The sequence below is a fragment of the Mugil cephalus genome, chromosome 1 (assembly GCF_022458985.1).
Source record: "Mugil cephalus isolate CIBA_MC_2020 chromosome 1, CIBA_Mcephalus_1.1, whole genome shotgun sequence".
NCBI lineage: Eukaryota > Metazoa > Chordata > Actinopteri > Mugiliformes > Mugilidae > Mugil > Mugil cephalus.
Window position 1 is genome coordinate 1,546,389 of NC_061770.1, and position 25,627 is coordinate 1,572,015.

The window sequence follows — 25,627 nt, forward strand, 5'->3', positions numbered from 1 at the left end:
TGCTGCCGGCTGCTGTGAAGATAATGATTTTTTACTTTTCCAGTGCATTCAATGTCATCTCACTGGGAGACCTTAGTATGTCAGGTTGGAGAACTTCACGTCCGGGACTTTTGTTGGCAGCACTGGAGCACCACAGGGGACCTCTCTTACACACCTCAGACTTCAACACAGAGTCATATGCAGAAATTCTCAGATGACACTGCAATTGTGTGGTGTATCAGGGATGGACAAGAACAGGAGTACAAGAATCCTCTCTTGCACCTGCAGCCTGTAACTATCAATGGGGAGTGTGTGAAAGTGGTTCAGGCCTGTAGGTACCTGGGTCTACATCTGGATCACAAACTGGACTGGTCGGCATAGACCCAGTATACAAAAAAGGTCAGAGCCGTCTCTTTCCTTAAGAGGCTAAGTTCATTTATTATCTGTCAGAAGCTGCTAGACGTTCTACCAGACTATCAATGGCAGTGGCCTCTTCTACACTGTGGTGTGCTGGGTAGGCAGCACTAAGAATAAGGACACTTCATGGCTGTACAAACAGACACGAAAGGTAGGCTTTATAGTAGGGGTAGAGCCACCACAGTCAGGCAGAGAAACTCATTCAGTAACAGTCTGCTGTCTCTGTCCTCCTCCACAGACCGGTTGAGGAGGACATCTGTCCACACACAGTATCTTTCCATGTATCACAGTATCTTTCTGTCTCTATGTGATGAAGCTACTGGACACCAAAATTCCCTTGGAGTCGAGAACATGTTTTTCCGAATGTGTCATTTTGGAGGATGTAGTTTGTGGCATTCTTAAGCAGAATTAAACAATAAGTGACTACAATGTGGTTTCCAAAAAATAATAAGACACTTCCTTTAAGCATGTTCTCACAGAATAGATTATCCATCTATATGCTGAATATCATAAACTTCACGAAGATAAGATTCAGTGCATGACATTAGAATGTGCTTGTTTTCACGAGTTTACCTAGTGACATGGTTTAAGAAGATGAGCAGCTTCTAACATTAGGACCCATGGAATAAACCCTAATATTTCCAGTTACAGCACGTCAATATTTCATCACAGCTTCAGGGCATGGAGGCACAGTTGCTGTCACTCGTCTCACCCCGGAGCCGTCATATTATGTGTTGAATTATCTGGCTTGTTTCACTGCATTCATACTCAACCAGACCGCAGTTAAGAGCCACAGGCCACTTCCATTCTGTTAGTGGTGCAAATATTCTGAGCACGTTAACCGATGTGTTTGCACAATTCTGTCTCTAATGAGGAAAAATCAGATCTTAAAAGATAACAGATAGCTAACTATTCATTCTCCATCGTGTGAAAAATAAAATAAAATATTAGGAAGTAAAATGTCAATAATAGTTTTAATTGATGCATGTTACATTCAATACCCATTGCGTTCCTCCCACACATAATTGCTTACATACATAACTTTTCTGCCATCTCTGACAAGGAATGCAAAGGACAACTTGTAAATGCCTTACACTATCATATATTTACATATTATCTTCCGCTTCTGTACATGGCAAATCCTTAAATATGATCAGACATCAGAGGAGTAACAAGATACAATGCGTTGAGTGATTGTATGTATTTTCTTTTAAGCATATTTAATGTAATTTCCTTCCCAAAAAAGGCATGTGCATACAGCACGGTCATAAAAAGTGAGTCACAATTAGACATGATAGGTTAAAAACTCCACAACGGCTCTTCTTCATTCGTATTTCACAAGATAAAACTCTTCCTTCAGCAGGGGTTTTCTTCCAAAATGCACAAAAGTACAAAAGGACATGTAAGGTAACCAAAGAGAATAGAAAATAAACATAAAATGTGCTCAGTGCATTAAGACTTTTTGATATAACAAAGAAACGTAGAGGTGGTTGCCCTGTTCCATCGCTGTGATAAATAAATTCACATTGTTACAGGCAAACAGTGAGAGGGCCTGAATCAAATCAAAAGTACAGTGAGTAAACAATAGTAAAATAATTTGTAAAGCAAAAATAATAAGTAAGTCAAACTGAATATAAAGGACAAGTTGAATATTCTCTTCCTGGGGTTACAATTTTAAAAATGACAACTTTGATCAGCCAATATGAAAGCTATACAATTCGCTAGTTAGCTTCATTGAGTATTTTGGCATTTGAATCTATGGTAAAGGGTTTGTTTGAAGACTTAAAACTGTGCTATGGTTCTGTTTGGTGTTGGCAGAGACTTCAAACCTAAAATGTTAAATTCGCCCCAAAAACTTCAAGCGCAAATTCCAGGAGCGGTAACGGCGCTCACCATTAGTAAACTCAAGGATTACCAAGCACCAAGCAAGCAAAACCAGCCAATCTAGCCATTTTGAACAGTTCAAACCTGTGTCGTGTTGAATTCATCTTTCAATGCCCTATATGTGGGTTTTAGGCGTCTGTGACTCCTTGTAGTGTCAAGTGACTGGCTTAACAAGCATGTGGCCATACACACACACGCGCACACGCACACAGTGTAGTGGCGGTTGTGCAATGGGATGGCCTGGCACAGAGAACTGGTGTCAAAAACTATATCCATACATTAAAACAACTCAGGAATTCCAAACAAATGTGTGGGGAAAAAAACATAAACAATATGTGTGTGCTATGGCTGAATGTGTGTTAATGTGTGTTCACACTAGGAAGACTAAAGCAGGTATCTGGATGTAGATGACAATTTGTTATAAAACAAGACCACGTGACAACAATGTTTTCTTGAAGCCGCCAGCCCTGAAGCCGTTAGAAAACCTTTGTGTGATGTTTATCTCCTTGGCAAAAAAATTCAACCATTCAATCTGTCCGATTGAAACAAAAACAGATATGCAGATCTGGAGTTGAACTCTGTATTTCCAAAGTTCATGAAATTCATTCATATCACAAGATTTAAACAACAAACCTTTTTTTTTTTTTTTTTTTTTTTACATGTTCAGAAAGGCCAACAGTGTAACTATTGTATTGCAGTTAAAGACAAGCAGAGACTCTTTTGCCACAAAGCGTGAACCTAAACAAGGAGAGATGGTCACTGTTGAACTTCAGCCATTCAGATCTTCAGTGAGAGGCTGCAACACACAAATGTAGTTTTTTTCCACCTTGGCATGGTTTTTGACACTTTGATCTCGGAGTCAAAGGCAAACAGTGTTGATATACGTGTTCATATAAATAACAAAATAGTACAGTATAAATATAAAGATTCTGTGTAGATGTATGAGTGTGTGTACGCACATTTTTAAATGGTATATAGAAGGGTGTGTGTGTGTGTGTGTGTGTGTGTGTAGTGTGCGCTTGTGAGCCAGTGTTAGGACAGGACAGGGGGTTAGAGGTGAGGCCTTCCCTCCCCCACCTCATGGAAGAGTGAGGTGTAAAACTCAGGCTCCAGCTGCTTGTTGCGGTAACGCTGGACGATCTCAGTGATTTTCTGCTTCCGCCTCACATGAGGAGGGTTGTACAAGTCACTTTCCAGGCGCTTCCGTCGGCACAGGCTGATGACTGTTTGACGCACAAGGAACCCTGGAAGGTAAAGGCAGAGACCCAAAGATCCGCATTTAAATGAACGACGTACAAAAGAATTCATGAAAAGCATGAATTCTGTTCGGCATGAATATGTATAACCAAAGACGAATATGCTTGGAGTTCAAAACACTATATTTGCTGCCTTGAATAAGCGACAACTTATATGTAATCAAGTCAAAACACATTTTTACTGTGCCCCCTGCTGGCCAACAGTTCCGTTACATGCAGAGTGAGTTTTTTTCACTTTATTTTTTCCCTACATTTGCACCAGCATGGGAAAGATAACCTTAAATGAGTTCTGTTGTGATCTGGCAAAATTTAGAAAATAAAATTAAACAAAATCAATTTGACCTTCATGATGAGGCAGAGAGCCCCTTAAATAAAATGCTAGGGGAAACACTGAGGTCTGTATGTGCAAATACAACCTTGTTACAACCTATAAATTGCCTGGTATTCACTGTTACAATCCTAGCCAACAGTATCTGCTCTAGAGAGTCTTTGTTGAGTTCTTGAGAACACAAGAACCTCCCAGCTCTGGCCACCTGGCTACTTTTTAGGTCAGAGGTCAGAAAGCCGATGGATCTTCTGTGGTGAGATGCTTATGCACAGTGGCTATGCTACAGAGTTTTGAGGTTGAATTTTTTCAACGTTTGTCTTGTTGGGTCTCTGATTTACCATACTTCTGACGACCAGGCATAGACTTGTCATTTTCAGAATGACTGGCAGCAGGACTGACTAACTGTTAATGAACTGAATCAATTACTTAGTTTAAGCTATTAAAACATGCAGATTTTTATAAGTGAACTGATTTTGCCTGTGATTCATTAGGACTCATTGACTCAGTTATTTCCGGCAAGGCTGACAGAAGGTGTAGTCACAAAACAGGAACATGTTCAGTTCAGAAAGGCTTTACCTAGAGCTCTGCGGCTGACCACCATGCCATCCACCAGGGGAATCACCATGCCAAATTTGCCCACAGCTCCATGCAGCCGGATCCTGAAGAGTCCTGTCTTCAGAGGGTGGATGAAGATCAGAGGAACATCCTTCTCTAATAACCCTGACCTGCAACCAGGAATGAGGGAGGAAAGAAAGGCAATACTGTAAGTAGTTGGCTACAGACTATAATATCAAAACAGAGGTTATAGTGTGAAATCTCTGGGAATAAATCTGATAATATTTGAGAGAGAGTTTTAATACTTGAAATCCACCCATCCTAACAAAATGTAATGCTGTAGCAGAAGGACCAATGCAATTACTGTAAGACTACAATACATGGCTCATTGGAACTTTAGAAATATCAAGGCTAAAAAGAAAATTTTTCATGTAAGCATGCACTTATATGACTGTTTAGAATGCTTGTCACTAATAATATAAATTGCTATGTTCTTTTGAATCACACATCCTCAGACAAAAAGTGGCTCTCATATTTGCAATTAAATGTGTTTGAGAAACAATTTCCTGAACTTAGAAAACTAATTACTGATTCAACAATAGATTTTTCCTTTTTTTGAAATTTTACTTGTAAATGTCATATTATATATATTATATTAAATATGAGCAGTTTTCATAAAAGGAATCTGATTAAGTTCACAATTCTTGTTTCATTTTGTTGACATACTGGAGTCACGTTATTTGTCTTTTTATCACTCCATGAATTCAAAAATAGTAAAACGGTATATAATTCAGGATGTTCTATAAACCACTCAGGAAAAAACAAAGTATAGATAACGGAAAGTGGTGTATGAAAAAAAAAACTGAAGACCTAAATGAGTGTCTTGAACCGTTTCTTTCTTTTTGTCTGAAAGAAGGAATAGACCCACATCTAATAAATATAATTACATTTATGTCTCTCCCCTTAAGACATAACATATACCTAACCATTGTTACCACATTTCTTTTTTTTTCTGCCAGCCTTGGCACACGCTGAATGTAGTACTTCCTGTTTTGAACTACATGTTGATGCACAATCGGTCTTTGAAAACTTCTTCCTTTTTGCACCTGAGCAACACCAACTCATGAACCTTCACTCTCGAAGTGCATTTGAGTGTTAACTTCTAAATACCTGCAGGAAGTGCTGTTGCTCATGCTAGCTTCCAAGCCCGTGCTGGTTTCCGCCAAGAGATCAGTCAATGGGAAGTTCTCTATAAAACACGAAAACAATGACATTCAGCCACCTCAGTCACAAACACAGCTTAGTATTTTACACTCAAAGACTTTGCATGGAGAAACATACTGACTCAATATAATCTACAAATGAAGACAATATAATTTTCCCTTCCACTGGCAGTCTTAAATTAAAGGACAGGATGGCATTATAAAGAGCATGTGCCTACCAATATCATCAAAGCGCTCAACCCACACCACAAAAACCTTTGTCTCAGGCCCTAGTTGTGGGAAAGACTTTCCAGTCGATGATCTCTTTGTCTTCACCAGAGGACTCAGCTACAAAAACAGGATATTTCACATTGGGTTTAAACAAACAAGATGAATGCTGAACTCAGAATCAGTGCTGTCACCAAATGGTTCACCTTTTTGGCAGATTCCAGGTTTTCAGAATGGTTGGGGAACAGTTCCAGTGTGAGATTAGGCTGTTTGAGTATACCAGGCATGAGCTCTGTGTTGGTATCAGCCTCCACTGTAGAGTCACTGTGCACTGAAGACTCCTCTGCCAAACACCAAAGACCAAATTTCAAGTCAGTCAATTCTTATTGGGCATTTGATATCTATCAATGAATATTTAAGGTAGCAAATACTGACCAGAATTTTCTGTAAGTGACGGGACAACAAAAGCTATCTCTGTAAGGGCATCAGCATAGTACAATACTTTCTTCTCCCCATTGAACGTGGAACCTCCTGTGTCCTCAGGAGAAGCTGCTTCCTCTACACACACACACACACACACACACACACACACACACACACACACACACACACACAAACAGATAAGACAAACAAATTAACAGTTTCAAGGCTGCAAATTTACCAAATCATAACAACTTTACTGGGTGTGAGTAGCACCAGAGCCACTATACAGAGGTTTGCATTTACAAACCTCCCTTCAGAATTTCTGAGTATCATCAAGAATGTACATTTGTATATACATTTGAGGTTTGCCACTCATATCAGTCTGATAAGTACCAGTTGCCACGATACACCTTCCTACAAAGCCTCTCTCATATCTAATGCTGCTTACCTGCTTGTTGTATATCATTGCTGTCAGAGCAGGAATTCAGGGACCAGCTGGTGTCCAGGTGTCCTGTCCACCCTGGGTGACGTCCCACGTCCACAGGCCAGCCCAAGGACAACAGGAACTCCAAAAAGTGGGGCTGGACGCTAGCTGATGACTCAACATTCCTCAGGATCTGATGGCCAAGAACGAGGACAGATCCATTAATATTCATTAAGATTTCTATTCACATATTGTAAAGAAGAAATTGTAGTCAACTGTAGGAAACTACAGTGAACAGAATGCATTTAAGTTAAATTCAGGCCATTTAATTCCACTTGAAATGAATCACAAACCAGAAACTAGATCAACACTAAACAATCAGTCTGTATTTCCTCACCTCAGGGCTGCTTTTCTGTCCAGCCCTCACATAGAAAATAAAAACAGTGTCAAACGGCCGGCAGGGAAGCAGGTCCAGGTAGCTGATGTCATCAAAAAATCCTGGTAACGATGACTCCAGGCCAATCAGATGAGGAGGTAGACGACTGTTGTTGGGTTCCTATTGATCATGAATGAGAATGTATACATATACCATGTCAAATACACTTAATGCTGTATGTGTTTTTACATTGTAATATCTAAATCTACAGATTTAATCTAAGTTTAAGTAGATACTAGCAAAAAAATACTCTTTCTTAGCACACGGTTTGTATACACAGTCGTAAAACTATTTTTACCAACCTTCAGCGCCTCCAGAGACAGAAAGCCAAAGTGGGAGAGGAAGAGTCGTGCTGTCTGGAACTCCTGCGAGGGTGCAGGGGGTTTGCAGTCTGTCTGTGGGTCAGGGAAAGGCTTGGACTTCCAGATTTCTTCACTGTGACGCTCCAAGGTGTTCTCATACTCTATCTGCTTGGTCATCAGAACACGAAGCTTGTCGTGCTGCACCTCAAGCTAAAAAAAAAAAAAGCAGATGAGACGATTTTGAAATGGAGACAAACAGATAAAATGAAGATAAACAGATGTTACCTCTCAAAATGGATGTGAAAACTGATCACTGGAGTAATTTGTGATTTTAAACACCATCATTGATCAGGAAAGTGTTCCCATGTTGAATCTGTGCTATCTGATCCAGTATATCTGCCTTTCAATAACCCAGTAGAATATCACATTTTTAGTGGTTTCTTGGAGTTTTTTTGATTGAGGTGAGTTGTGGATGTGCATTTTATGTATCAAAAACAACAAATTACTGAAAGGCAGTGCACTGGGTTAAGAAACTGTACACAACCATCATCAACAGACCAGATAACTTGACCCTTTTTTTTTTTTTTTTTTAAAAAAGAAACACCCAAGTGAAATTTCTTCTCTCTAACAACTCACGTGGGGGCAATAATTACTCGCCAATGAATTTGTCGTTCTCCAATCATCCTGCCAGTCCATACAACCAACCTGAGTTTGCACAGTAATAAATAACACCAATAATTATTTTACTTGAAAGCTCTATTTCAGCCTTACAGAACAAACACTCTTGATTGATGGATCACCTGCAGGAGAACTATTAAATTAAAATGTAATTAGCAATAATGTGGATAAAAACTCAATATCCCCTCACCTCCTTACTGACAATGTCATCCAAGTCAGGAATACTGACATCAGCTTTGACAAGAGGGATCTTATCCACCTCTTCTGGGAAAGGCCTCTGCTTGACGCTGTACTTGATCCCTACGCCATTGTTAGGGGTTGGACGACCCTCTGGAACAAACACCTGCTGTGGAGAGAGACAAGCAGACAGATACAGAGCAGAGTTGTCTTATCAGAGCCACTGATGTGAAGAAATTTTTCAAAAGCATTGCCCAACGATTCAAGTATTTTTCATCAGATGATTCTGGTTTCACATTTTTGCGTTTTAATACAAAGTGATCTCCAGCATGACCTCACCCTCTGATTGGCACGAGCTCCTCTTGGCTGATGGAAAAGCTGCATGGTCCAAGCATGTCTGCCTGCTGTCCCCCGAATCAAAACTGTCACTGATGGACTGGGGTCTGTGATGAAAGAGATACTCTTTATTTAGAGAAAAATAACACTAATGACTAGACAAAGGACATATTATAAGCTACTGACTCTGCTCATTCCCAAGAGGTTGCTCAAGCATCGCAAGGATGACAGAGTTGTCCAGCACAAAGTAACGAAAGTTACTGGCTCCTGTGGCACTGAGTCGGGCATAGCGGATCAGGGTGTCTTCATTCAGCAGGCTGCATGTGGAGGCAGGCCCACTGGGAGATGGGAAAGCCCCTAACACCTGCATGATACTGGGGAACACCACAAGGACACAAGAACAGAAATATGAGGAAAGCAGGTCAATGGCTACAACATTTTCTTTTTTACTAGACATCTGTGTTAGGGTCAGCAGAAAAAAAACTGGAAACTAGGATACTGAAGCAGTAGAAAAACAAAACACTTGGGATGTCATTTATTACAACTACGATTTAAAAGGTGATATTTAGATCTTAACATATTATTGTTTAAAAAAAGCACACTTTTAAAAATAAACAGACTCCTAGATATTATCATCATATTTTCCTTTATATTCTGTGGTGCCTGTTAGACTGTTATAGTATCCAGTTCAACTGCAAATATGTAATCAACCAAACACAGAGCAGCAACTCAGTGTATTTAGATATGTAGATCTAAACGTGTGGTCAAGGCAAACTGCTTGCACCCCAAAAACATACACATTAAACCCCCAAAGAACAAGGGCTACGTGTAGCAACACGACCACACCAAGGGTCACTCCCACCAACTAAGAACAGGAATCTGAGGTAACAATATACAGGGCTCACCAAAATTGGACATTAAAATACTGGAAAAGTGTTTCCTGTTTGTCTCAATTTCTGCCATGACATTTGGAGAGAGTCAAAATTTGGCATTGAAAGCGTAGATCCATCCTTCCTTATATCAATGATAGAGGTGCATGATAATTATTGGCCCGATATCAGGAAATTATGACATCATTCTGATAAGTCTGATATCCTTACATATCGGCCAGATAACATATAATATATATTTTTGTCAGCACTGTACATTGGCGGTTGTACACAAGGTCAACAGGGGCCAGTGCCCCTGAAAAATTGCTCCTGGCTTCTGTTGTGGCCCTTGTGCTGAACGGATAATAGATTTATTAATTTCTTACGGCGACATGTGGCGGCTCGAATATCGGAACTAACGTGGTAGAGTGTTCTACACGGACTCCTCGAAGTGCTACACACACAGTGTACCCTAGAAGTGGGTAACACTTCTAGGGTTGGGCATCGTTTGGATTTTAACGATTCCAATTCCGATTCTCAATTTCGATTCCTGTTGTAAACGATTCTTTATTGCGGTTCTTTGAGGTGTAGGTCAACAGGTCACAAATATTTCACAAAATATTTTATAAAGCCTTTACACAGGCCATTTTTATTTATTCACACTGCCAGTTAACTTGATACAGTTTAATTTGGTTGCTGTACTGTAACTAGGGTATTCAATTACACGAGAGGGTCCCTAACTGTAACTGTAAAACTGAAACTTGCTGAAATAACATTACAAGTTGGCATCAGTCTAAAAAAACAAAAAGCTGCAGCCCAGATGGGTGTATAGCTCCTTTCACATTAACCCGTGACGACCCGGGTTTTTCGCTTCATCAGGTCAAACGACCCAAGTCAACAACTCAGCAATTTTGACCGGTCCATTCTACAGGTCATCAACAAAGGGCAATGTACGCGATGAGTATGAGGGAGAAAAAAACAGGCACGCAGCTCTCACAGCGGGTCGACCCGGCATTTTCAGACCCGGCTTGACTCATCTTTGGTGCGCTTTCACATCGACAAAAGTCCGGGGTCGGACCTCCCGCAAAGTAGTAGTAATAAGGCACCAGCAGCCAGCATCTTGCTTGTCAACAAGCAATATTCAATCAACATAGATGATGAAAAGATAATGAAAAATTAGAAAGATTTTTGATTGAGTTTACACAAAGGAGTTATTTTCACATACAAAATAAATACGCAACAGAATTCCTTTATCATATTCAGAAACAAGACAAACTAGTTAATATGGAGATTTTGGGTGAAAAATTGTTGGTCATTCATTCTCTATAAAGCCCAAAGAGTCTTACCAGGATAAAGTTGCCTCAGCAGCATCCTTCACCCTCATTGAAGCGGGGTTGTGCTCCTTCTCCCCTTTATGTCGTACTTCCTGATCCTGTCGGGACTTGCTGCCAGAGATTCCCAGCTCCACAATCTCCAACACCTCTACCAAGCAATCCTGGGACGAAAAAACAAAACATTTATTTTACAAAATCCTAATGCAATAATCAACATATCTGAAAGAACTTTTTAAAGGTACCTTCTCATCCAGCATGTCAGGATGCTCTGTGAGCCACACACACAGAAACTGGAAGGCAGCTACAATCATGGAGTGGAGGTCTCTGGACTGGAGAGGAGCTGGGCGGCTACACTGGTACACGATGTAGCCACATATAGAGCTGACTGCACGTTTCCGGTCTGCAGAGTCTACTCCCACTTTTACCTAATTAAGACAAATGCAAGGAAACATTATGCATTTTAAAAATATTTTGTTACATTATTGGAAACAATTTTTAAAAGGTGATAATGGTAGGTGATAGCACATCTCACACAATCCTGTTAAAGCTGTTTTTTGTAATAGGAAAAATGAAATAAAGGCAGATGTGTCACATATCAGTGGAAACAACATGTAAGTGTATAAACCCCCCTTTATATTCTGGTTTATTATGTTGTGTTCAGAATTAACCACTCACTAAGATGATGTGAAACAGTACACACCATCATTAACTTAAGTGAGTCTTAACACCAAACAAATCTTAGCTGGGCGTGTAGTCCCAGCATGTAGATATGTTGTATGGACTGTTTGCCATTTTTACTGTGATGTTGATGTGAAGTACTGCTGCTGTAACACTACAATTTCCTTTTAAAGGATTAACAAAGGATCTTAATCTAGTAATTTTTTAACCACTGTAGGATAAAATAACCTTACGCAACCTAAGTGCTGCTTTGGCCTCTCCTCTCTGATCTTCAGCACTCTTACCTGGTGTTATATCAGGGTTACCTCAGGGTGAACACAGGAATGTTTTACTGACAAGCTGACATGAACCACACAAATACATTATATTATATTTGTATGTTCTCAGTGAGGCCATTTAAGTCAGTTTCAGGACATGGGTCACCACAGAATCTGGCTCAGACTTTGAGTAGCTGGTTTATTCAAAAAAAGTTCTTTTGCAGGATTTCCCCTCGACGCTTGCTTCTATAAAGTTAAACAGCAAGCCACTACACAACAACTTGTGTGGGTACCATGACTAAATAAGAAGACTTTCAATAGTCTCCCCTGAGGTCAACCAAGCTAGTAATGATATCAGAGTTTTAAAACTGAGCCTCTATGGTGTTTACTTTACCTTGGCAAGCCCAGCCAACAGCTCCAGGGCAGCAAGTGAAATGCTCATGTCTTGTCTCCACTGGGAGTTGAGCCTCTGCGTGACCAGGTGAATGCTGCGCACCAGCAGGCCTGCAGCGGTATCTGGAAGAGCTAGACCATATAACACCCCGAAATACCAAACACCGCAAAGAATAGAGCAACGCAGGATTAAGTCAGCAAAGCAATAAAGTTATACAGGATTATTTGACAGGATGCCCAGTTAGTAAATATTTCTTGCTATTGACAACATGCATTATCAGAGTTTGATAGAGCACAGCACATATTATTGAGCAACATATAGGTAGATTTAAAAAGAGTCAGCAGTAAATCAAATGCTGAGGGACAGGGCTGAGCGATGTTAACATTTCCACTGCACAATTTTAACAACAATTTTGAGTATATTTTTCAAATATACTCAAAATATAAATATTAAAAATATTTTAAATATTTAAAATGTAATTTGAATATAGCAAATTGAAAATAGCTGACACCATATGCTATTTTGAATTTTGTTCACATTTTGTTTTGCAAGTACAGGAGTAACAAAGGGTTAAAAAATAAAATATCTATTTTCTAATTCAAATCAACCTGCCCTCACAATCTTATGACCAACATTAGTCCAACAACGCTCAGCCCTGCAGAGCACAGGACAAAATCTCTCAAATGCTTTTGAAGAAGAGCAACTCCACACATCTCAGTACCAAACTGCAGATTAACAGCATCACAGCAAACAACATTACATCACCTACAAAGACATTTTACCCAACGCTTCTTAACTCTGACTACCACTTTAACCACGTTAGCTAGAAAAACCAAATTAGTTCATTTAATAGGTGACATGTTTTACATTGATCAGCCAGTATGTAGCATCTGACAAAGAGAGCACTCTCCCGTAAACTAACCAAGCACAGGCATATTACTGTAGATAAAGCAGTTTTATGTCTCACCATAGTCTCGGAGCAGAGCCTGAGCAGGGCGCTCAGAGTCTGGGCTTGTGGCCTCCGTGCTGCCTCCACTGGTAAAGCTGATGCCACTATTGGTACGGCTGTGACTCTGACTCTTCACTGTCACGTGGCTCCCATCTAGACTTCCCTGCCACCAGAGGAAAAAAAATCAATCTTGATGTCACGGGCAACTTTTACCGTTATAATCTGTTACTCATAAAATAGCAGTGAGCTGAGCCTTACTGTTTCAGTCTGAGCACCTATGGACTCTAACAATGCCGAGTCCTGAACAATATTTAACATTGCACCTGAAAGTATGGACAAGATTAAAATGAAAACATTATTAAGAACATTACAATTTTTATGCACATATTTTAACACAGTCAAAGGTGGTATCGTATATGTTGACTCAAATACAAGCAATATTGAGAGACCAAAATAAGTGCATAATGAGTATATGAAGATGTCAGCAGATACCCAGGATGAGCTGTGTGTTGGTAGGGTCAGTCTCAGTTTGTAGCGCTCCTATGAGGACATTAACAAGACGTAGTCTCAGCGATAGGAAAGAGACAGGCTGGTCATGAGGCCATCCATCCTCCTCATTGAACTTTCCCTCCAACAGAACCTAAAGATGACAATATAGTATAGTTAACAATCTTGGTTAATAATAGAATAGAAACTTTTTACAGCTCGCATATCTTATGGAGACAAAAATCTAAAGGTACAACAATCCACAATCATTTCTTTGAGAATTAAATTTCAAACAAACAATAATTACATACATGGAAGAGAATATTCTAAATCCTGCAATAAAATGTAAAAAAAATAAGATCAATTACTGTATTGTACCTTTGAAATGTTTGTCAGTTCAAAGATACAAATCACCTCAGCTGTTACCTCTGATTTGATGTTGCCAAAGTGGTGTGGCAGCGGCAGCATGGCGAGCAGGATGTTGATGGAGGCTCTCCTCAGGTCGGTAGGATTTACATACATCTTGAATTTGGACAGTTCCCTAACAATTGTGATAGATACAAACTTAAAACAGTACCCTCAAAATTACTTTAGAAGAGAAACCTGACTAAAATCATACATATTTCCAGTTAAATCTGACATAACACATTCATGAAGATCAAAATATTTTAGTAATTTACTGAAAATGAGAGACTACCAGTCTAACCTGTCTGGCACAATAGTCTCCAGTGCAGCTATGAAGTATGGCACCACCACATTGATGCCCTTCAGGTCAGTGCAGAAGAGTGAGGAAGAGTTCAGAATAATAGAAGCCAGAACTGGCCTACAGATGAAATCAGAAATCTGGAGACCCTGAATCAGGACCATGTAGAACCTGTACAAAGAGAAAGGAAAGCGTAATATTACCAGTCATATTTTTAAGTAGTTTAAGGGCCTAAACGCTCCAAACTGAGATTAAAACAGTGCCACCAAAGAAGGATGAAGATGGTGTCGCCTCACATCATGTTCTGTCTATGTGAGAGGAAATAACTCTCCGTACCAGGAGAGGGCAGTAGCAGTAAATCGTAAAACTGCAAAAGCTAAGACCATGTAGGAAGGTACGAAGAATTACAGACCACTGTACTGAACTAGACTCCCCTCAGTCTCGCTGATCAGTTGGTCAACATTTCCACATTTCCAGACATTTACCAATGACACTGCTTGTACAGCTACAGTTTCCCTCTATTGCATAAGAGTGTGACATAATTAAAAACTTTTGTAAACTATGTTACCTGGACAGGTAAACAGGCAGAATCTCCTCTCCAGTTTTCTTGCTACAAAAGATGCGGCAGAGAGTCCCACAGGCCTCAGCTCGCCCTGCCTCATAGCTCTCTGGGAACTCGTTGGCATCAAACATTGGGTTGGACACCATGGAGTCAGTGGACATTTGGGAACCCTTCCTTCTCAGCTCCAGACCCACTTGTGTAGCTATTGCTGGAGAGAGGGGGAAGAGACAAAGAATGAAAGAACCCTGAATTGTTGTCTGGTCACTAGATTTCATGCATGTATGAGAAACAAGCAAACATATACATGTATATACAATATGCCCACTGTAACAAAGTAAACAAAAACATAAAAGCAACAAAAAGCAAACATTTAATCACTGTCACAACAAGAGAGAGGAAACACTTTAATGACTGCAAACACACGCTCACATCCTTTAAAGCATTCAATAAAGGGAACTCTGACACAAAGAGTTTGCCATAGACGTCCACCATTCACTGGCACAAAGCATGACCAAGTGTAGTGTGCTGGTACTAAAATGTGTCAGTCATTCACTGCTGCAAGACCACAAGGCAAAATCCCTGTGTCAGCTCCCTCGATGTTGCAATTATATGACTGTCACTGAAGGTACAAGACATTCACTTCATGCATTGAGGCACTAAACAAATAAAATCAAAACTTAAGTGAACTGACAACACAAGAAGAAATTACAAGAAACAAAACATTAATGCTGTACTTGAGGGACGGGGTCTCAAACTGAATCGTAAGGATTAGCGTGATTCAAAGGAAACAAAACAGACAACTTAAAATGGGGTGGCATTGTCACAAACTGGCAACGTTATGGTCGAGACAAGTGGTCAGTTGGTGAAACCCATTCCATCACCTTTGGAGAAACGCTGAAAGAACGCTGGTGAACTTTATATATGACAAGGAGTTGGAACAGAAAACAATGGTGATAATGGCGGTGATCATGAGGAACTCAACTGAAAAGCAGGAAGATTTGTCAAGAAACGCAAATCAAGTGAGGAAAAAAACTGCCGTTCCTACTTACAAGATTTATAAGAAAGGAGAATTTGGATAAAAGAGGCTGCAAGATAACAGAAATAGTGGAGAGAGACAAAATCAAAGCAGATCCAATATTTTGGGATCAATTCATATCAAGCATGAATTGTGTTTTTGTTCTCCTCAATACATGACTTTCGACCCACTACAATTCTTTAACATTAATTAGACATGGTAGACACGTGCAGGACACTACACCAAAAAGAGAAAAATAACTAGAGAGCCAATGATGAGCCGAATTTTGTTTCAAATACTAATGACTGCATGTGCTGTCAGTGACCAATCTAGTGTATGAAATCCTTGAGGTAGTGTTCTATATGTCATTCTAAACAGCTGGTAAATGTAAATGGATTAGAATCAGATGGAAATTTCATACGAGGCCACTTCTAACCAAGTACTCCACACACAGAAACGCACAACGACGTTTCAGAGAAAATGGTGAAAAAAGGAAAGGATACTCCAACAACACAGTAAAAAAAAAAACACCAAAAACACACAAATAACTCCACAAAAACGTGTACTAATGGACAGCAACAAAACACCCACCTGCCCATGCATTAATGGAAACGCTATTAGCCATTGAATCACATCTTACCGGTCATGCTGGGGTCTCGGCTGAGGCCGCTGTGGAGCTTACAGTGGACCAGAGCAGCGTCGAAAAGCCACTGGCCAAACAGGTTGAGGATGCTGTTGACCTTTGGCCGTGCCGGGGCAGGCAGGGGCCGAGACTCCCAACTGCTCTGGTTGGGGCTGGACAGCAGGGTTGGGGAGGACGAAGTTTGCTGCTGCTGTTGCTGCTGGGAAGCTTTGGTTGGTTGACTGCCACTGCCCTGCAAGGTGGGATTGGAGTTAGATATCAGATTAATCTGCAATAAAACTTAACATGACTTCTTGAGAATTCTTCACATAATCTGGTTAAAGTGTGTTGTTCCATAAAAAATCTTAGTTAGTGTATCCTTATTGAGGCATCAAATATGCACAAATATGTTGAGGTCTATATTGTTTATATACCAACTGAATATCATACAGCAATAAAAAAAAAGACAGCTGAACTTTTACTTACTCTGCACTTATTCATATAACGGCTTTCTGTTAAAGTGGGACTTACAGTTGAACTCTTGCTTGTAGTCTTGGTGACCACTGCATGCCGCTGCTTGCGGCTGTGAGGGGGCGTGGTGTTGGTGATGGAGGGTGGTGGGGACATGCTCATTCTGTTGACCGGGGTGGGCGGAGCACTGTCAGCTCTGGGCCGTGATATACCTGTTGATTGGACAGTCAAATGAGTTGGAGGATACCGTTTCCCTCAGAACAGTGATGGGAGTTCTGATTAGCCTCAAAAAATAAGGAATAAATTTGTCATCCTCCCACTATACCAGCAGATGTGAACTTGGTTAAATCAAATCATCAGAAGGAATTTCCTCAATGCTAATGTTATGAGACAGCAAAGAAAATATGCTGTCTTTGGAATCTGTGAGTTGATTAAAGATAATATTCATTTGTAGACATGCAAGATAAAGGTTAGATACAAATCACTATTAATCGATATTCACAAATCACGATTGGCTTTTTATGCCTGCAGGATCCCCCTTGTTGATGATCTTGTAGTTTAGTCTGAATATCTGGAATTTATTATTTTTCTACTGTAAAAATAACCAAAGTTGTTAATATCATCACCACCAATAAAAATACCACTCCATCATATGCCCATAGCATCTCATTACACGGCGTTTCAGCTGATGTCTGTACCATGAGAGAGCTGCACTGGACAAAAAGTGAACACCCTCTCCCGTACATCTTTCTTTTCAACAGAGACACCTACAGTGCAAAGAGAAAAATACACACTGATATGTTTCTACTCAAACAGTTATAAGCTACCGATATCTTCCATCTTGATTATTATCAGGGGGCTGGATAACAACTGGAAAGGAGAAAAAAAATGTTGATTTGTCGGTAATAAGTTTAATGAGCTCATGTTTTATTTTTATGTCTTCCTATTTTGTACCTACAGAACCCCTGGCATTCTTTGATTTGAACTTATGAGAACAATAATACGGAAGAAGTGACTAGACCTCACAAGAAAATAAAACATAGTATCCTTAGCCAAAGTAGTCTAAAGAGCAACACAGTTGTTGTGGTTGAATAGGTTAAATATAAGACTTTCACCTAAAAGGTGAAGGTAAGGTATAATGAGATAAATTAACTCTTCAACACAAAAGAATAAACCTGTTAGCTCGTAATAATTCTTTCATGATCTTGAGATCACACTATTTAAAAGAAAATGGCAGTACCTCTGGCTTGAATCCAGTTCAAGAGATTTGATATTTATTTTTATAATAGTAAAAAAATTTTTGGATATAAATTAGTGTGGCCGGTGAAATAAGTCCATGTAACTTTTACTACACTAACAAGTAAGCACAAGCATCGTGCTGCTAGAAGGCAGGAACAACAACGCAAAATGGTTAACACTGAGTTTTAGTACTTTTGTGGGATCATACTGGCTCGAGTTATCATTTAGATCGAACAATTTGTATGCTTTGTTTACTTCTGAATCTCAATCGAAAATATTACGTGACTGAGCTTTCAACTGTAACTCAGTATTTTCTTACCCAAGAAGGCATCCACGAGACAGCTGATGCCCCTCATGGCCCTGAAGAAGATCTGGGGAAGCTGTTTCAAACATGGATGTAATACCACTTCATGGGGGATACTACTGGAGCTGAGAAACTGTTCCTGAAACTTTGGAGTGGTGCTCACTATTGCAGGGTTGCTCAGATCCACCGGGTTACTGGAAACGAACATGAAAGGAAGCACATTTGTGGATTAAGCAAAAAAAAACATATTACAGATGATAGCAAACTTTCTTGGATATACAGTATAAATAAAGAATAATAAATAATAACAATTCATCTAGGTTTTTACAGACAGGAAGTAGAGAACACAGGCAACTTCAACTTCCCCAACAAATAAAAACAAAACAATCTATGTCAGTTAGGATTAGTCTGTTGGCAACAAAGCTTCTAGAGGCATTATGCACCTGAGCATGTGGAGAAAGCGATACCACGTCTGTGCCACACAGTCATTGTCCATCTCTAAAGGAATCAAACTGGCATCCTCATCAGGAACTTTAAAAGGTGGGAAGGATGGTCCATGGGTAAACCGCAAAAGTCTAAATTGGGGGGAAAAAAATAATGAACAGGTTATTTAACTGAACAAAGACACATAAAAAACAAACAAACAAAAATCAGAACAACCACTAATCTGTGTTTATCCTATTTTTGGACACAGAAGTGGATTTTTTTTCAACTGAATTCATTCTAACCTGGAAGTCAGAGCACAGGCCACTCTGCTCCACTGCTCTACAACAGGAGGGTGATGCCTCCAGTTGGCCAGCATCTCTCTTGCAGTCTTCCAATATGGCGGTGTGGGAAAGCAGCGGGCACATGCCAGCAGCCACACCTCAAACAGCACCGCCATTAATTTCTCTGCCAGCTTTTCTGCTACCCCAACTGAAAGAATGGAACATTAAGGGATTACTGTTGTCTACTATCACAACAAATGAGCATGTAGAAAAAAAAAAAAGGAAACTTTAGAATACTGGGGTGTGGCTTACCTCCAACTGTGGGCGGTGCAAGTAATGTGTCATTAATGCGCAGCAGGAAGAGCAGTAGCACCTCCCAGGTTTCTCTCACCATGGAAACAGACTCTCGTGCCAGCTTCTGGACTGCAGTCAGAACCTGCTGGCAAAGCCTGATGTGGTTCAGACTATGTTGTTCAGGCCTACAGGGAGCGAACAGTGTGTTTGAAATGAGGGAACAAGAAACACGAACAAGCAAAGAGAAAAACTAAATGGGAAGAACACCAAGTGATAACAAACAATTAATCTCTAAATACAAGCTAATGGAAAATGGAGGATTATCTATAAACTTTTCTGACATACCTTGGTACAAAGACGTTATAGAGATGTTTCAGAATGGTCTGGACATACATATTGGGCTCCTTGACCACAGGCTGAGGCATCGAGTCCCTGGGTGACACCAGTGCCATCATCCAGTCCGTGTACACATCCACACATAGCTTGGCCGTGTTAACCGTGTCCCCCTCTAGGGGGAGGGTCAGGCCATAACACAGCACCTCCATGGTCCACTTCACCTGGGAATCAAACCATTCATATCAACTTGTGTTAATGATTTTCAGTTATGATTCATGTGTTTATTTTGCATTCTTTCAATAGGTTGTGGAGGACTCGTGTATGCAATTGCACAGGAAACAGAAAAAGTTCTAAAAAAAATAAATAAATAAAACTTTTCAATGGAATTCTTCTTCATGTTAATCCCTTACCTTTATGTCCGTCTGAACTAACTCACATCTAATTTACTGTCTAACAAAGAAGGCCAAAGGGTCAGTGTAACGTGAACCACATGTTTCTCAGTTTCATGCTAAATCAAAACAGGCATTTGAAGAATGAAAACCAAACTATTTTTCTGTAGAGTACATTTGATCAAAGTTTACAGTAAATAATGAGGATTTTTTCTTGTCTGTGGTGTTGATCCAAGTCCTTTAACATTCAGTATCTGCAAATACTCACTTCAACCTATTTAAAGCCTGCTCACCCTTAAAAGTTTCCTGACATATTTTGGATAATTCCCCACAGCGTTTTGTTAATATTCATAAAGAAATCAGTGACTCAGTAGCGTCAGGAAGGTCTATCTGTGCTTTATCCCCTCAGCATGAAGTGAAGTTCAAAGCAACAGCAGCACTTCAGACGCATGGTGAACCTGAGAAATACTGCTGAAATATTTTTACCCAACGCAGCTCCTCTTAAATTACTTTCCTGACACATGCTGTCACATCATTAATTGAAGCTGCTGGCTTACTGTGAGCTCTGCAGTGTACTTGCTCACAGCGGTACATGTTAGCAGATATTTGAGTCTTTCATCACAGCACAAGGGAGTCTGTGTATACAGAGTTTGCAAACAAGAAGAGATTGAGTTTTCTATCAAAAATATCTTGAATCAACTACTGTACACACAATGCAGAAGGACCCTGAAGGGTAATACTGGCTAGTATATCACTGTAATTCTTTGCACAGTACACGTAAAAGAATCACGCATGATTATCATGCAAATCACAGGAGAGGTTTAGGGTGAATTGTATTAACAACACAACATGTCTGTTGAGGTGTCTCTATCTCTGTAGCACTTCATCAAGTTGTTCATATGGTAGAAGCGACAAAAACAACTCCAGAGTAAAGGAGATATGACAGAAAAATATAAATAGAGCTCTCTGAGAGCAAGAGAAAAAAAATATCATCAGTTAACTCTTACTCAACTGTGTCAGAATATACACACAGACTATCATCACTACAGTGAAACATTGTGCTGGTAGTATCATGCAATAAAGCAAACACAAGTACAACTAATCTGGTCAAGCTATAAGGAGGTATGAATGATGTACAGACCAAATCCTCTATCAAATCTTGATTCAAACTGCACGCAACCCCAGAATGACTTGAAGGTGACTACGCCAAAAGGACAAATCTAACCTAATGTCTTTTTCCCCAAAGGACCTAAGTGCAAGTATACACAGGGAAACTATATTTTTGCTTTGTTTTAAATAACACAGTTTCAGTTGTTTCCACTACTTATTGTTAGCACTGTGCTCGATCCTTATGAAGCTGAAACAAACTATGACACTTTACAGTATAGATAGTTTGCATCATACCTACACTGGTTGTCACAGTAATAACATAACATACATATACTTGTGTCTCTTAGTTTAGTTGTACAGAGTACAACTAAATGCAGTGGGCATTAGCCAGAAGCCACCATTATCTAGTTTGCAGTACGCTAAAAGTGTTTATTTTCTGAAGCTTTCATATGGATTTCACTAAATGTGTTTAAATAGCTGAAAATCCTTTGAAAAGTCTAGAGACCTTGAATTGTACTTATCTATCTATTGTGCAACTTTTTTTAAATGGCAAATCAGTATAAACTACAACAGCTTGACACCGTTGACTCGTTAGATTTTTTTAAGTAAATGATTACTAGTAAAAGAAAATGAACCTTACACATTAACAGCACCATCAAACCATAAGATATCAGCAGTGACAGCTGGTGTTGTCTGAAACACATCTTATGATGGATCATTGGTGCCACCTCCTTTAAGCCATATGGAAATATATTATAAAGGCACACTTGGTGATGGAGCAGCAAGTGTGGCAGACTACCAAGGCATTGAAATGTCAAACATTGCTTGGTGCAGTTATTCCCAACCACTGTGCCGTGGCACATTAGTCGTGAGAGATCATCACATATGATGTGGAAAATTATCCAATTTCACCTAATGGGTCAGAAAATTATTATTTATTTACCGCAAACAATCTTCCTAAGTCTATGCCAACGACGTATAGTGACAGGTAGAAGACTTAAATCCTCTTCCACTAGATGGCAGAAGGTAGATAATTAACCTGTCTAATTCTACCTGTTGCTATTCAAACTGAAGTCATGATGCTTGGAATGAGACAGCAGTAAGAGCCATGGATAAATACTGGAAAAGAAAAAGTACTGGTCAGAAAAAGTAGTGGTCAGAAGAAAGCAAAAAAAGCTGAGCTCAAGTCAATACAATGAAAATTGTAACCAACTGAGCTGACTCCATTCTATTTGATCTGTTGGGAAACAACTAGTGTGAGTGAATCCTAACAGTGCCATGGTTCCCAGCAAAATTAAACAGCATCTCCAAACAAAACACCCATAGACAATGGGCAGATGATCATTATTTTATTGCATATCCTTTTTGTGACATTTTTATTTTGATGGTATTCTATGGTATTTTTCTAATGTAAAATATGTGCCATGGCTCAAGAAAGGTTAGGAGATGCTATCTAAAGGGATTAGTTTCACCTGGGGACCTCCGGTAATTTCTAACAATCACGGAAGTCGTCTGTGATCTTAATCCTGTGCAAATTGTCCATGTCTGTGATTTATGAAGTAAAAATTACACAAATTACCTACCATAAATCCTGTAACACAGAGGTTCTCTGATAATACTAATCCAGTGTGAATTGACATTTCTGTGATTTAGGGGTGAGTTTTTACTTTTTCGCAACTTTTATTTGGTTTGTGGCTTTTTTTCTGCCTCTTGTCACCTAAGAATTATCAAGTATGTGCTATAATTCAAAGTTTGGACAGATGTTAGTCGAGTTGTCTTTCACTACTCACCCTTTAAGACAGATGAAACAATTGAATCAATCATTAATGTGTTCATCGGCAAAGATGGAGCTGATTTAAATAATTAATTTCTTCCCCAGGACAAATAGTTTCAAAAATATATTTTTATCATCCATTATAATTTGCAAAGTAATTAAAACTGTCTCTGACATGCAGTGGAGTAAGGCTGAAAGTAGAAGTGACATAACGACGGATCGTGAATTTGAGAAAAACACAAAGTTTGTCTGTTTATCCCATGCAAATGCGCCACATGAAACACAGACGTAGGGGGTAATATCTGAATCACAAGATGTCCTCAGGTAAAACAAAACCCATACCAATACGAGAGTGTTAGTGTATACCCTGGCGCGAACCACTTCCTCACCTCTTTATCCGTTTTGAGGATGTTCTCAGTGGCGACAGGGCTTACAGCTGTGCCTAGTGGCTTGACCACAGCATTTGCCACCTCAGTCCCCACAGTGTTGGGGTAGGTGTGCAAAACACTGAGGTGGCCCTGGTCACTCTGCACCACCAGCTGCAGGGAGCGCCACTCGGAGTACATGCTGATGTCGTCTACTGCACTCTACTCACACCACCTGCCTCCACCTGCACACATAAATCCAGACATGAGCCATTAGTCTGACATTTAGCACATATACAGTTGTGTCTTTTGATATGAGGCTGTCAGTCTGTTACTAAGACAGCAGAGGGATGTGCATACTTCTTCTACTGGTTCTGATAACGTCTTTTTATCTCGATGGCCGCGACAATGTTTCAACTTTAACTTGTTTGACCTGTTTGTTCTCATCTCATCTGAAGATGACGTATGTTTGGTGTTTTGACGTAGAAAACGAAAACATAAAACGTCAGCTACAGCAAAAGGGTTAACTATATAAAAATAAATAATAACAACTGAATAAAGACGCGCAGTAAAACCTCGTTAAGAGCCATTTGTCGTGTTTATTTGGTTTGTGCAGTGACGGTAAACGGAATACATACTTACGTAGCTGATAACGTTACAAAGAAAACTACAAGTATTATGGGTAACAATGCATCAGCCGTCGTTTTGTCCGAAAGAGCAATAAACTAAAAGAAACATATTAAACCATTTGTATCCTTCACCTCGGGTCGGTAACAAACCGAGGAGCCACAACCAGGAAACGGTTCTGAAAACGAGTAGCGTGCTAACGCTGGCTAGCACTGACATCAAAACATCTTCCTCGTCTAGACTATAGCATTATCCGAAGGTAGCAAGTGGCTGAAGTTAGTAAAAAGAGACGGCTCGTTGCGCTAACATGTCAGTTATCTCAAAGTACGTTCCACTTGAGATCCGACGTCGCTAGCTGGCTTGGCTAATGCTAGCCTGTCCGTTGACATTAGCTGGCTCGGCTGTGCTAACTAACTACCTAACTTTGCAAAGACGCTTGTGTTTACTTGCAAGCTAAACAAGCGGGGTTCCCCCATTTACCTGGGCCAGCTGGAAATGTTGTCATAACAGAGCTCCGAAACCCGCAGTCCGTGCTTTTTATGTATCCTGGTCTAAAGCATAACAGCCTCCATCTTTGCAATGTCAAGGCTTGGATATTGCAGCTTGACGGGCTAACGGGAAGCGGAATTCGTAGGTTGACGCCCCCTACTGTTTAGTCCACGAATGTACACTAAGCGCGATGCTGCATTCAGGTGCTGTCGATGAACTCACACTGAAATGTTCGCTACAAAAACAAACAAGCAACAAAAAAAAAAAAAAAAAAAAAAAAACTTGTCAGTGACTTCATCAGGACAAAAATAACTCGACTCGATTCCGTTTTCTTTAACACCACACATCATATTAGCTTCTTTAGTTATTTAAACTGACAGACATGTCAGATTACATGGTCTCAGAATAGTAGATTAAATTTGAAGACAAAGACTCAAAAGTGTAGCTGTCAATAGTCGTGGCATTACAGCGCGTTCAGACAGCTTAAATTAATTAGGACGCAAACGGCTACTACTTACTCTCTATGTAAACGTTTTGGAGAATAATCAGAATCACCTTAAAAAATCAAATAGTCTACTTACCCATAGTTTCATGCAACTCTTACTATCAGACATATTTATCCACATATGCACACTATATATTTCATGTCCATTTATGCTGTGCTATACTATAATGAAAATATTATATATTTACACCTGTACAGAATACTCTGACAGTTATTAATTATTATTAATGATATTATACAAATGTTAACTCACAGCTAAATGATCAGCTGTTGATTTGAAAGTGCGTTCACTGGCCTGCAGAGGGAGGCCTTAATGCAGAAAAGCTTAGTTTTTTTGTTACAGTTATCTCATTACAATCTGATTGGTCAATTAATCTGTCTGCAAAAGTAGCAGTCAACCTCTAATTATGTGTAGCCTTGTATAAGATTGCGGTTTCATTGTGATGCTCGTATTGTTTTTTTTGTTTGTTTGTCTGTTTTCTGCACGAAAATAATAGACGTTTACCTTCATGATTTAATGCTG

At 39.7% G+C, this 25,627-nt stretch overlaps 1 protein-coding gene across 12 annotated transcripts; it reads right to left on the reverse strand.

Moving 5' to 3' along the window:
* Positions 1-1,351: 1,351 nt before the first annotated feature.
* Positions 1,352-24,751, reverse strand: LOC125011965 (ral GTPase-activating protein subunit beta-like). Of its 12 annotated transcripts, none has more exons than XM_047591548.1 (32): positions 24,591-24,751; positions 23,508-23,728; positions 19,855-20,066; positions 19,528-19,694; positions 19,237-19,423; positions 18,952-19,083; positions 18,524-18,702; positions 17,664-17,732; positions 17,026-17,177; positions 16,513-16,747; positions 15,907-15,942; positions 14,864-15,065; positions 14,299-14,466; positions 14,019-14,133; positions 13,599-13,746; positions 13,365-13,429; positions 13,125-13,269; positions 12,158-12,279; positions 11,071-11,253; positions 10,841-10,989; positions 8,812-8,999; positions 8,629-8,732; positions 8,303-8,455; positions 7,435-7,644; positions 7,094-7,252; positions 6,721-6,889; positions 6,285-6,407; positions 6,056-6,192; positions 5,861-5,969; positions 5,590-5,668; positions 4,441-4,589; positions 1,352-3,524 (listed from the first exon to the last, which is right to left on the reverse strand). In XM_047591548.1, exons 2-32 carry the CDS (start codon positions 23,682-23,684, stop codon positions 3,331-3,333), a joined length of 4,617 nt encoding a protein of 1,538 aa, XP_047447504.1. In that variant the 5' UTR covers positions 23,685-23,728; positions 24,591-24,751; the 3' UTR covers positions 1,352-3,330. The 12 variants fall into 12 exon arrangements, with proteins under 12 accessions (XP_047447504.1, XP_047447495.1, XP_047447487.1 ...); XM_047591539.1 differs by having other exon boundaries at positions 8,303-8,458; XM_047591531.1 differs by having other exon boundaries at positions 12,158-12,288.
* Positions 24,752-25,627: the final 876 nt, after the last annotated feature.

What these genes read in the sequence shown, in the direction of transcription:
- LOC125011965 (XM_047591523.1), bottom strand. Translation starts at nt 23,684, where the DNA reads ATGTACTCCGAGTGGCGCTCCCTGCAGCTGGTGGTGCAGAGTGACCAG. An exon ending in CTGACATGCTGGATGAGAAG is followed by an intron (nt 10,990 to 11,070) that starts GTACCTTTAAAA and finishes TTTTCGTCCCAG; the next exon opens with GATTGCTTGGTAGAGGTGTT. An exon ending in ACCTGGAATCTGCCAAAAAG is followed by an intron (nt 5,970 to 6,055) that starts GTGAACCATTTG and finishes CTGTTTTTGTAG; the next exon opens with CTGAGTCCTCTGGTGAAGAC.